Source organism: Stegodyphus dumicola, chromosome 10 (genome assembly GCF_044657685.1).
Source record: "Stegodyphus dumicola isolate Sdum_Otavi_A_Nest chromosome 10, ASM4465768v1".
Classification (NCBI taxonomy): Eukaryota; Metazoa; Arthropoda; class Arachnida; order Araneae; family Eresidae; genus Stegodyphus; species Stegodyphus dumicola.
The window spans coordinates 99,875,300-99,888,720 of record NC_140777.1 but is presented as its reverse complement, the minus strand read 5'-3'; the positions used below and the strand labels follow the sequence as shown (position 1 = coordinate 99,888,720).

The following is a 13,421-nucleotide window of genomic DNA, read 5'->3' as shown; positions in this document are numbered from 1 at the left end:
TATGTTAAGTACCTTAAAATTATACTTCTAGGCTGCAAAATATTATATCTAGGTAATCCCAAATACAACTGCTCTTATTTTTTATTCGAATTCAGACAGAAGTCTTCCAAAACATTTCATAATGCAGTCCTTTATATTAAATTCATTGGAGTGCTTAAACTTAACCTTGCTTTCTCATAAAACATTTAGCAGAAAAAAATTAATTGAAATTAGACTGTAGAAAAACAACCTACCTAAATTAATGATAAGTAATTTGAATTAATTCTTTTTAAAACGATATTATGTACATGTGTAGACCTTTATATGTTGTTGCAGGCTACCATATCTATCTATATTATATCTCACTGAATGATCACTTCGAATAACAGGAAGAAATTAACTATTTATTATTAAATTAATTACAGACAAAATTCAAATAGCTTACGCAAAATGCAAATACAAATTTCTCCATATGGTGCAAGAAATATCGGCCATTGCCAAAATACTTGTAATCTCATGATTCACCTAAATTTTTTAGTAGAATAACAACCAAAACATCATTCAAGAAAGATCAGTTGCATAAGGAGCGTATCTCACATTTCACTTAGGCAATTTTTACATTCTGAACATTACCAATATCAGATCAACAAAATCAACAATTACATATTAGAAATGCACACATGCATAAAAAATAAATATGGATCAAGATTAATAAATAAATTTAACACAAAAATGCAGTAAAAATTTAAATATTTACAGTTATATATATACACACAACATATAGATACAAATAGCTATTCCTTAAGGACTTTTTACCTGGGGCAATGCAATAACCAAAATGAGAGACATATAACTGTCATTACTAAAGTAAGATGCAAGCCTATTGCAGTGCACTATTTTTAGTTGAAGGAGTTCTTTGGATATGCACCACTATGTTATTCAGTTTCTTGATTACGTGGATGGGTTTCTCCTATGATGTCTGCAGCTTCAGTGAGATCCCTTGGTGTCTCTTGGGGTTCTACAATCAGATTTAATTATCTCCTTTTCATGAATTTGCTATCACTATCTCCTCTTCATCTTCTTAGTCACTGTGTTGATCTTACCCTAGGTTAGTGAAGAATATCTCTAAATGCACCTAAAGATTATCTAGGTACTGGTCAGGCAGAGAAAGTGTGTCCAGCCATCTTCCTATTAGCAGCCGCATGGCAAAATATTTGTTATGGTAAAAATCCAGTACTATCCTGTATGATACTATTACTCCTGTGTCATAGCAGGAATAATAGAAATTTTTGGTCTCGATGCTTTGGCAGGGTTCATAGCCACATTTTAGTTAAAAAAATAAGCACCTATAAGCACTTTTCAAGCACATTTTAAGAAAAAAAAAAAAAAAAAAAGCACCTGTCTAATTACATTATACACAACTGCATAACCTTAAAAGAAAAATGAGACTTTCAATTTAAAATATGAGCAATGCAATATTTATTAAGAGAATAAGCATTACCTCAACCATGGAAAACAACTTTTTTTTAAAATTTTAAATGACAGTTCAATTTACAGAATTAGTTTACAATGAGAGAAAAATGAACTATGCAGAACTAAACTATATTACAAGATTTAATGATGAAATTTCAGTTCAAAATATAGAAAATAAATAATAATAAGTCATATTAATTGTATTCGCTTGGAACCTAATAATAAATACAATTTATTTTTCCACTCATATTAATATTTAAATAATTTAAATCATAATTCTGAACATTTTCTAAATTTTCATTGCATTACAGTTTTCCCTTAACATATATTCCAAGCAAAGTAATTTAAGTAAAAAAGAGGAACATTTCTGAAATCAGGAGAAGGGAAATTGCTTCATGCAGTCATCCTTAAACAGTAAAAGCTTAACTAACCCGCATACTCAGAAATTGCCGAATATTCCGTATAGTCGAGCGTAACTGGAAAAAGAGGAGGGGGTGGATTGTAGCCGTTCTTTAGATTTCTCGGCTAAATAAATGATTTTGACATTTCGATATGTGCATCATATAAACATAGACCAGCGGAACTGAGAAATATTCTGCTTAGAAAGCACAGTAAAACTCTTTTACGTGTTCATAAGTAAATCTCAGACTGAACATCAAAATTAATTATCTCTGCAAAATATCGCATACATTATATTGCGTAATACGTGCGGTGTAATTCTTCCATATGTGATATTACGCAATCGGAATCAACAGCTGTTGGTATTCGGAGAATAAAGAACTAAATGAAGGAAAAGAAAGAGACTTACTAATCTCGGGTGTTTTTGATTCTAATTTTGAACAGACTGCGCTAAATTTCTGGAATAAAATCATTCTTCGCTTGGGTTGGGTAGACCGCAAAACTTTTTAGTCCTATTCAATCCAGATTGGACCATGACAAAAAAAAAAAAAAAAGTCCGCTGCTTCAATATTAGAGATTTTGCGGAGAAAGGGGAGAACCTCCCAACCTCCGTACTGTATAATGTATTGGGGGGAAAAAAATTATTCTGACTGTTCGATTACTTTTCTTTTATTTAAGCCATTCCGAATATTATTCCTTAGAAAGCTAATCTGTGTAAAAATATACCCATTTTTGGAAGTTTATCTACACTTCAGCAGCTACTGCAACTATATTATTATAAATATTCATACATATGCTCATAATATAAGCATAACGATCATAATAAACACGAATATGAACTGACCATGCGGAACTAGAATGCAAATTATTAAGATCTTGATAGAAATTCAGACGTGTGTAGTATTTGGGTGGACGGAAAAGAATACCGAATGAACCGGAATTTTCTACGGTTTTCGCAATTCTTTGAACAAAAGAACGACGTGCAATTGTGTATACTCTCGCACGCACCATAGGTTATGTTAATGCAGAGACATGGAGGTAGGAAAGGGGAAACTCCATGTGCAGAGTTAGGGGGAAAAGCTATTTCCGGGAGTATGATTCACCATCTGACGTTCCATATAAGGAAGAAAAGTTGTTTATTTAGTTTCGTCTTTGGTACGGGAGGAAAAATGCGCGTTCATTAAAAAAAAGCACTAAAAGCAAAAAATAAGCACTAAAAACAAAAAAGTAAGGGCTTTAAAGAAAAAGTAAGCACATAAGGGCCTTTATATTTTATTTTCAAATATAAGGACATATAAGCACTTGTAAGGACAGCTACGAACCCTGTTTGGGATATGAATAGAGACAGATGGTCTAATACTGCATAATTAAATCTCTCCACCATGCTGTTCGACTGTGAATGTAAAGGAGTGGTATGAGTTTTTTCCATATCAAAACTTCTACAAAGTCCATTATATATGACAGATCTGAAGTTGGTTCTTTGTTCAGAGTGAGTTCAGGCACTACAACCTACATAATACATTTTTCTACTAAGACTTCTTCCAAGTTTCTTCATCAGGGATGGCATAAGCTTCCAACATCGGCACTTGCCCAAATACTTGCAGTAGAATAACAACCAAAACATCGTCCAAGCTCTCTCAACCGTATTTAAATACACACTAGCTTCTACAAAATCAAAAAACATCTGTTGCATGAAGAGGTTTCCTTGAGGCTATTTTTATATTCTGAATGTTGCCATTCTCAGATCAACAAAAAATCTACAATTGCATATTAGAAATGTACGCATATAAAAATTAATGTGGCAAAAAATGCAAAACAAATAAATAAACAATACAAAAATGTAGTAAAAAAAGATTTAAATATTTACATATATATAGATAAAACAACATATGCAAGTTTTTTTTTAAATTGTCTGATTACAGTGAAGTATTAAAAAAGGAATAAATTTATAAATGCTATTGCAAAAACAACTAGATCAATTTTACATGCAAGCAACTTAAACTTTGCCATTATCTGATTACTGGGGTAAGACTTACTTAAATACTGATCCAAGACCTCGAAGTAAACTTTTCTTTTTTGATGACTTGCTACTTCTGCAATACATACTCAACAAGTCATCTTGGAAAGCATCAGCAATAAGATTTTGATGTGTATCTGGTAACTCTGCACTTCTGGTTAACATATGGCCTACAGAACTACCACTTTCACTTTCTTCATCCACTAAAATAAGAAAGTAATACTATTAGTTGAAAAGAAAAGCTGATGTTCTACACTTTATGTGTTTCTATAATTTAGAACTTCAATTTCAACATTATAACAAACCAGGGGTGTTTGTGGGACCCCAAAAAATCCCCTGAAACTTTTACGGACTTACTACCGAAATTTTGGAGTTTTGAGAAGCGGGGGGAGAGAAATGAAAAATTACAATTATGAAGTATTGAATGACCTAATTATAAAAGTTCAATGAATTACTTTTTTTTTGCAAAATTAATAACCATAAATTTTCAAACATATAAACTACTACATTTTATGTAAATATTTTAAATTACCTGAATTAATTCTTTAAAAAAAAATTATCTAATTTCTGCTGCTTTTTTTTTATTTTCTGATGTTTGTGGGCTTGTCTTTCTTTTGTGGTGAACTTCATAATTGCAGGAAGGTTGACTTTTATTTTCCTCATTTACAGTTGAAGAAATTTCCTCGAGAACTGCACATGCAGAGGTAGAAGCAGTTTGCTTTTCTGGTAATGTAGAACGTTTTTCAGAGACTTTTATAGGTGACTCATCTGAAATACATGTTTGTAAGTCCTTTTGATATGTTTTCCAACTTCTGTTCATATTCAGTAAGAGATCTTTGTGAATTGGATCAGTCATTGGATTTTTTGAGCCATATTTTTCACATGAGGTTTCTTTAGAAGCCATTAAATCATATTTAATAGTCTGCACTGCATCTAGGGAATCAATCTTAAGAGAGGTTCTATAGTCAGTGACAAGTGTATCCATTAAGTTGAATGCACTTTCCACTAATGGGCCATGGAAGCAGCTAAGGCAGGCTTTGACCAATTTAGCCAATGTAGGATACTTATAACCATTTGTGAAATCATCTTTTAAAAACTTTAGACCAATATTTATCAATTGTACACTTGACTTGATTTCCACTTGCATCAGATGTGTAGAGCATTTCTTTGGTGATATCAATATCACTCTGGTATAACCTTATTTCAGCTTCTACTTTTGACTTTTCATTATCACTAAAAATATGGGACATAAAAGATGATAATTTTTCAAAAGCTAATATTGTACTGGTTTTACCTCTTAGCTCTGGATCTAATGCTGTAAAACTAATTAGATATGAACTTTTAAGGGGTAATTTCTGTTTCATATGCTGTGCTGTATTAGTATAAGCTTTCATCAGAGAAATTTGCAATTCTTTTGCTATTGGATGATTTTTTGATAATTTCTTCAGGAGAGTGGAAGCTTCTGCACCAGTAAATATTACTTTGCTATGTAGATGGAATTCTCGATTTGTGACATCAACCTTTAATAAATCATTATAAGAAGTGCACTCTATATTTTCTGGCTTCATAAAAAAAGAGAAAAATTTTGCCATCAATTTATAAATACTGGAATGTATTAAATGAAGCATTGGTTTTTTTGTTTCAAAGAATTTAATATATGTGTTGAACTCTGGTAATACTGCTGAATATAATGCCATATGCAATAAAGTTTTGTTTTGCATAACAAATAACCCATTTAGTATTCTTTTTTTCCAAGCTAAAGCATCCTTTGTGAGTTGTTGGGAATGCAAGCAAGAATACACCCCTTCAACAATTTTTTTCTGAGCTGCAGAAATATTTCTTTTATTGTATACAGTTTCAACATAAGAAAAATAATCCCCTTTATCAGTTTTATACAAGTAGTGAAAATAAAATGCAATAAGAGCATCCCACAGATCTTTGATTCTTTCTAAAACACATAAAATGTACACCCACCTATGGTCTGGTCTCTTCAAGGGCTTAAGTTTTTTAATGGCAAGGGATTCACAGATTTTGAAAAAATTTTCTCTTTTACTGCAGCTTTTCATATCAAAATAGATGTCATCAAACAAATCTTCTAAGTATCCACCAAAACATGAAACAATTTTTTTTTGCACAGTTATTAGCTGTGTGACATGTGTTACCATCAATATCTAATAAGTGGGGTGCTTTGCTTGATCGTAGTCTGGTTTCAACACCCTTCTTTTTTCCACGCATGGTGTTACACGAGTTCATTAATACACTAATTAAGTTTGCCCATGGAATATTATTATCTTCAATAGTATTAACAACTGCTTTAAAAACAGCTTCTGAATTGCAAGATTCCATCTTTAGAGATGCAAAATGATGAACTACAACTTCATTTTGATTGTTGTCATAAAACTGCACCAATATTGCCAGTATGCACTCTTGAGCATTGCTAGTACTTTCATCCAAATTTAGAGAAAATGGAGTCACCTTTAAAGTTTTAATGATATTTTCCTTAATAGTTTTTGCGAGCCCATACTTCATCTTATAACATGCAGTAGTCCTGGACATTTGCAACGAGTTTAGTACTGTCTGATCGTGGCTCAACTGTTTGCAGAGTTCAATTAAATTGGGAGCTACATTGAAAGAAAGAGAATTCTCGGCGATAAACGAAGTTATTAATACCGCTTGGCGTGATTTTCTTGTCACTATATCCAATGGCCGAGCATCAGTCTCCAGTAAGTCATCAGTATTTTTTGAATTAGCACAATTACTTAAAGTCATTGAATGTCTAATGCACTTTGAATATTTTATGTGCGTCACAGTTTTAGAATGATTTGTGAAAGCCTTGAATCCTTCCCCACCATACTTCAGCAGTGAGTTACAAAAAACACAATATGCTTGTCCAGCAACATTTATTTTCTTGCACCATGTGCCGATGGTATCCCCATTACCATCTCTCCGTTCAATCCAATTCCACCTAAATGCATTCAGGACACCTTCTTCTAATTGTATAATATCACTATTTATATAGAGAAATTTCATAGTGAAATTCTCCTGCGTACATAAATAAAAAAATATTTCAATAAACGAAACAAAAAATTTACACGTGAATCAATAAATGAAACGAAAATTTTACACAGCGGAGAAAAAAAAGTTGAGAAGCGATCAATGACAAATAGCTAATACCGCGAAAAATCCCCCTTCTCTACTTATTGGTGCCACGCCAGGAGAGATAAGACCTTTGAACACAGAGTCACGTGATCGCACATCTGGTCGAACGAAGACTCTCCTTTTTTTTTCTGCCGCGCCTACTTGCCGAGAAGAATCCAGAAGAGAATGTCCGAGAACCGGGGGAATGAGTCATAACTCGCAATAAGGAAAGAACAAAAAAGAAGTTTTTCCCCACCCTTTTCACACATTATTACTGCCTTTGGAGAAAGAAAGGAAACGTTTTCACCACACACACTGACCTTGCGTTTTCTGCTTTCAAAGCAAACAAAATTACCCAGATCAAAATAAATAATTCATTAATATTCCTACTTCCGTTTGAACGACGATAATTTTCGGCGATCGAAGTTCAAAATCCCCGGAATTCCGGGGTTTCCCAGAAGCACAAACACCCCTAGTCGTATTTATATGGTTTAAACGGGTTTTTGTAAAAATCAGTCATATGGCTTAAAAAACTTTAAAATTTTCCTGAAACTTACAGAGTAACCAAAATAAAAAAAAATCACAAGTGTCACTCAATTTGTCAAAAAAATGATCACCAAGACTCATTAGGAATGCATTAGCTCACACCACTGCACTACTTACAAATTTGAGATGTTAATTTTAATAATTAGGTAAAATGGGCGATATTCACCTAAATTTAGGGAAAATGTTTTTTATTTATACAGTCAAAAGTCGTTAATCTGGACTCGTTGAGACTTCGGCGATTCCGTATTATCGATTTTTCCGGATTATAGATCATCAGTTTAATTCTGGTAAGATGGCATGCAGAAATTATAAAATTAAAAATATGAAACCATAATTTATGAAATAAAGAACAATTATGATCTAAAGGGTATCAAAATTTACAAAAAAAAAAAAAAAAAAAAAAAAAAAAAAAGCTTAATATTTACTTGTTTATTTTATTAAACATTTATTTCAATGTAAGTTGTTTAAGTTGCTTCGTTTTATGTAATAATACTTTCTCTTTAATTCTATAAACAGACATAATATCTTGTTCATTTACAAAGTTCCGCTGTTCAAGTCCTATAATTGCTGTGTGGAGAATACCGACTAATTTGTCAATCAAAATTTTTCATTTTCAATAACCTCAGTGTCACTTTCTTCACTATCGGAAGCGAATTATAATGATGAGGAATTTGATTTAAATCATATCAAAGACGGAGTACATCGAGATTAAATGCTATGTTTAGTAAGGAATTATAAGCCACATAAAATAAAAACATCTGCCCTGAAGATAAGGATAGTGCGGACAGATCAACTTCCAATTCATTGCATGCCGCCGCGGCGTTAAAGATAAACAAAGTTTAGATAAACAAACGTTAAAGTTTAGATAAACAAAGGATATGCCTTTATCCATTTTTTGCAGCAATTCCACTTTTTGTTTAATGGACTTCGAAAAATACTTTTGTTTTGTAGATCCTTTACAAATTAGTAAATGTATATCAGAAAATTTATTTGACATAATCGAAAGTTCAAGCTTACTTTTATAAAATTGCTCTAACAGTCTGCAAAAAATAATAAGCCAAATCCAATTCAAAGATTAAGGAACAACGCAATTTGCAACATTAACTGAATTAGATAATTTTAGCTTAGCTTATACCGTCCGTTATACATTAAACGCGCAAGCGTAAACGTATTATGCGCATGTGCACATGCATATTCGCAGCCGTAAAGGTCTTACGCGCATGCGTCAACGCGACGCATACGCAGAAAGTTTGTAGTTTTGAAGTCCGGATTATAGATCATTCTGGATTATGGGTGTCCGAATTAACGACTTTTGACTGTATCATACATAAAAAATATGCAGCCAATTCAATATGAAAATAAACAGTTTTTTTTAAAAAAAATTATTATTAAAAGAGAGAGAAATGAGCTTGATAGGTTCATGAAAAACCGCAAATATTATTACTTTATCACATGCAACAGCAGCAAATCCTATTCATAAACAGCAATATAGAAGTCTGTCTTCCAGTTTCACCATGCCTGAAATAAAATTATCACATATAGTGGAAAAGTAGGTAACTTACATGTTTCCATAGTAGAAGCTGCCGGAGCATCATATGATCTATCAACTGCAGCCCTAAAGCTCTCATTACAGCCCCTACTACGGGAACTTCTGGAATTTCCACATTGCAAAGCTCTTTTCAAAGCTTCATCATCTTTGTTCAGCTCTTGAATCATTGTTTGCAAACTTTCTAAGCTACTTGATTTTCTGAGGCCTAAAGATGGTCCTAGTACTTCTACTTCAGAACTATGTTTAGTTGAGCTAATACCTTAAAAATATGAATTGAAAATTATAATTGCCATATGATATTTTCTGTATACGAAAATTTCTAAGAACATCAATTAGAATAAATAAAATAATTTTAATGACATTTCTAAAAATTATACCTGAAATTTTCTACTCCTGGAAATATATATTTTAATAAAATTCTTTGAAAACAAGAAATGTAACTACAAAAACAAGGATAAATTAACCCATTCACAAGCTGATCCTTCAGAACAAAATGCTTTGAAATCGGCTGTATTTTTGTCTAACAACTCCCTCCAAAAAGGTATGTTTCGCTTTCACAAAACTCTGTTAAGATGGGCCATTGCCTAGAGCGGTATGTTCGCTTCCCCTCAGAGTGATGGATAACATACCTCTCCGGTAATGAATAGCAGCAAGTACTTGTTCCGTTAGTTTCACATCCCAAAATCTTCCTGATGCATTTTAGCTTGCATTCTTGTAAATTTTCAATTATTCGACTTGTTTTACGTTTACTTTTTTCACTATTTTATTTAGTTTTATTTGCGTATTTGTTAATTGGGAGACCATTTTATTTTGGGAAATTAAATTTTAATACCTTTTTTACCGACCCAGTTTCCTTGACATTATAAGTTCATATGCATTTGGAATAATAATACAATATGCCTCAGGAATTTTTCAAAATTTGGTATACATATTTATATTTAGTTCTGAATTATTTTTTCACGAATTGTTCGCTAACAGTCAAACTAATCCTCATAAATGCTTGATCTTTTGATCACGGAACTGATCAATAGTTTTTCTAGCGTAAATTTTTCTGAATTTTAAAGCAATTTTTAGAATTTTGGTGGTTTTTCAAAAATCTATCACTAATTTCAGCTATTGTGCATTTGCTAGCAATATGGAATTTAAATTAATATTTGAGTTGATTTGAGAGACTGCATTTCTAAATCAAACAGAAATTTGATGCAATCTTATGCCAGAGACTAGAAAAAACTATTTATCAGTGTTCAAAGACAGGATTTTCTCCCTTTTCCGCACTTTACAGATTAAATGCATAAAACAAAACATGAAAATCCTTTTTAATTCTCACAGTTAAATGAATTATATCTGCTCGTACATGGCTCAGTTTGAAATAGTGGAACTCACAATTTATATTATGGCATTACAGTATCTCAAGGAACAACTCAAATTCGTACACTCAAATGACATAGAACATAAGAATGATTAGAGACAATTTAAATAAATTTCTGTTTGCAATTTTCATTTAAAATTTTAGCTACTTTATGTTCCATACAAGGAAAAATACTCTCTAATTCGTTATACTTTCAGAGAGACGCATTAGAAAAAGGAATTATTAATGAGACGGTAAGAATTTTTCTTAAGGTAACTTATCCAAGTCAATTTAAATAAATATTGTATGCTTTGCGATGTAAAGATAATAGGTATTTTTTGACAGCAAACAAGATGAAAAATGAGCAAACGCCTTCGCGAAGAATCGAATGGCGGACCTCTGGAATACGCACCCAGCATGCAGACCACCATACCACGAAGGTGGGAGAAATACCTTATATACCCCTCCTTTTAAAGGGCGACTGGGGTTTTTAGGAGGACCCAATCACCTAATCCTGGGAGTGGAGGATCATCATCCACCACCCTTTTATTTCGGGTGCCACTGTAGAGACATTGGGTATTTTTTTTTTGGAAGCAGGCAAGATGAAAAATGAGCAATGCCTTCTCCGGGAATCGAACCGCGGACCTCTGGAATACACGCCCAATGTGCAGACCACCACACCACGAAGGCATGCCAAGAAGGCGGGAGAAATACCTTGTAGCATTATTGATTGCAACTCTGTAACATTTCATATCCAAGTTTTCAGATATGTATTATCTCAACTGAGAATGGGTGAGCAATGTCTTCTTAACAATATTTATTCTTGAATCTTTTTATATACTGACAAACATTCTCACTTTAGCTCCCTAGACCAGGGGTTCTCAACCGATGGTACACGTACCACTGGTGGTATGCAAAGAAGTAAAGTATTTTTAACTGTTAAATTCAAAAATTAAAACCCCAACATCCTGATTGAGTTTTTTCTCTAACACTTGTAAATGTATGTGATCTGAGCTTTGTTCAAGAGTGGTGGTGGTAGTGGTACTAAAGGTTTTCAATTTTCGTTTAGATGGTATAAAGGTTAGGAAAGCCTACTGTGGTACGAGTGGGTCAGGATTCAAATCTTGGAGAAGGCATGTCTGTTTGTACATGTATAGTGTGCATCTTAATTAATGCAGCAAGCGAGGTAGGAGACACTCGGATCCGTCTTCCCAGTACTAACATCACTTTTAAGCTATTGAAAGTTTAGAATTATCCATTCAATATACATTTTAATAGCAGCGAATTATCAAATTCCTCCTTGGGTGCTCTAATAACACTAATGGTTGCAACCGGCAATCAGAAGTTTGAGTCACATGGAGAAATTTTTTATATTTCCTGCTCCAAAAAACCTTAAATGTTTACAGTGAATTATCGACTACCAAGCTAAAGCGAGGTAGTCGATAATTCATGTGAACTAGGTCACCTTGTTATCATGCCTTTCTCAATCGCCCTTAAAGTGGAAGGTATTATGATACTCCCCTATATGTGTTCTCTTGGTATAAATGGAAGCCGATCCATCTAGCATTTGGGAGATCCAGTGGTTCGAATCATATTGAGGGTATCACTGATTTTTCACATTTTTTACTTTGGGAGGGGAACCTAATATTTTTGGATGGTATCTTCCTATTTATGCAGCCTTCAAAATTATTCCTATTCTTGCAAATTTTTAAATTTTATTTTTTCTGGCATTGCTTTTCATTACTGCATGATGACAGATGAAATAATATGGATATATATCTCTCTACCTTCTGAAGCTTAGGAATTAACAGGGAAAAATAATTGCTACATTTAAAATTTGCTTTTATACTGATCGTTTCTCTAATTTATTAACTACTTCTATTCTTTTCTTTTACTTTCTTAAACATTTTACTTTTATTCCACTTATTTATTTACTTATGTCTTGTAATCTAATAATCTTTCAAATACAGAAGGGATTAAGAGGAAATCCTTTTTTTCGAAATAAATAGGATATTTGTATTATAATTTGAATTATTTCAACCTTTTGCTGCTAAGTTTTTTTTAAATTATAATATTACATATATATATAAGCATAATAAAATTTAATATCTCAGTGAATGTATCTTTTTAATGTTTGAATTTTCACAAAAACAGAATGACAAGTTGTTTACATGCACATACACACAAAAAAACGGGGGGAGAAAAGAAACTTACTCTCTCCCTCATTCAAAGCTATCGTTCATTACTAAGCAATTTACTTTGAGGGTTTTTGTCGTTCGCAAGTTGGTCCTTTCAGTGAACAATTAGGGGTCAGTGCCGGCAAAGGATGAACGGAATCCACAGGCTCCAAGAAGCCTCTATCCCCATTGAGTAAAATATGGTCTGGGAAGTCTAATTTTAGCATAAAATAGGTTGCAAATCCAAGTGGAATTATTTCGAGAAATGTTTCAGAAGTTTTAGCAAATTAGTTTCTTAAATTACTACATAAATGCTATTCAAATGAGAAAATATCTCCATGCTTTTTTTTTTTTTTTTTTTCCTTAAAAGACCTACATTTTGCATTTCCCTTTGAAATCTAGCAAAAATGTGAAGATAACTGCCTGCTGGTCTGTGTGGCAATTAAGAGTTTAAGATAGCAAAGTCGTTCATAAATGTCAAACATTGAAGTACTTTGTTCAGTTCACAGTACGGGCCCACCAGCGCCCGAGCGGTAAAAACGCTGAACACTGGTAGTTCGGTCCGAGGTCCGAATTCTGTGAACGGGCTGGCTGCATGGGCGTTTTCGTGGTTTTCCCCATGTGTAACAAATATACGAGACAGTTCCCCTTAGAAAGTCCTCCACGAAGGCATCCTTCCCTTTAAACAGATAGCCCTCGTGTGCTTTGCCATAACTGAATAATCCAATCCTAATACAGTACAAAGTCTGTAATCTGGACGTCCATTATCCGGAATGATCTATAACTCGGACCTCA

At 33.0% G+C, this 13,421-nt stretch overlaps 1 protein-coding gene across 3 annotated transcripts in view; it reads right to left on the bottom strand.

Moving 5' to 3' along the window:
• LOC118196009 (partitioning defective 3 homolog) overlaps positions 1–13,421 on the bottom strand; it is a 171,970-nt gene that overhangs the window by 24,188 nt on the left and 134,361 nt on the right. For all 3 annotated transcript variants that reach the window (XM_085825312.1, XM_085825311.1, XM_085825313.1), the window contains exons 15-16: positions 9,115–9,360; positions 3,888–4,071 (exon numbers count right to left, since the gene is read on the bottom strand). In XM_085825312.1, coding sequence (XP_085681438.1) covers positions 3,888–4,071; positions 9,115–9,360 — 430 coding nt within the window. The remainder of the gene's footprint in view (positions 1–3,887; positions 4,072–9,114; positions 9,361–13,421) is intronic.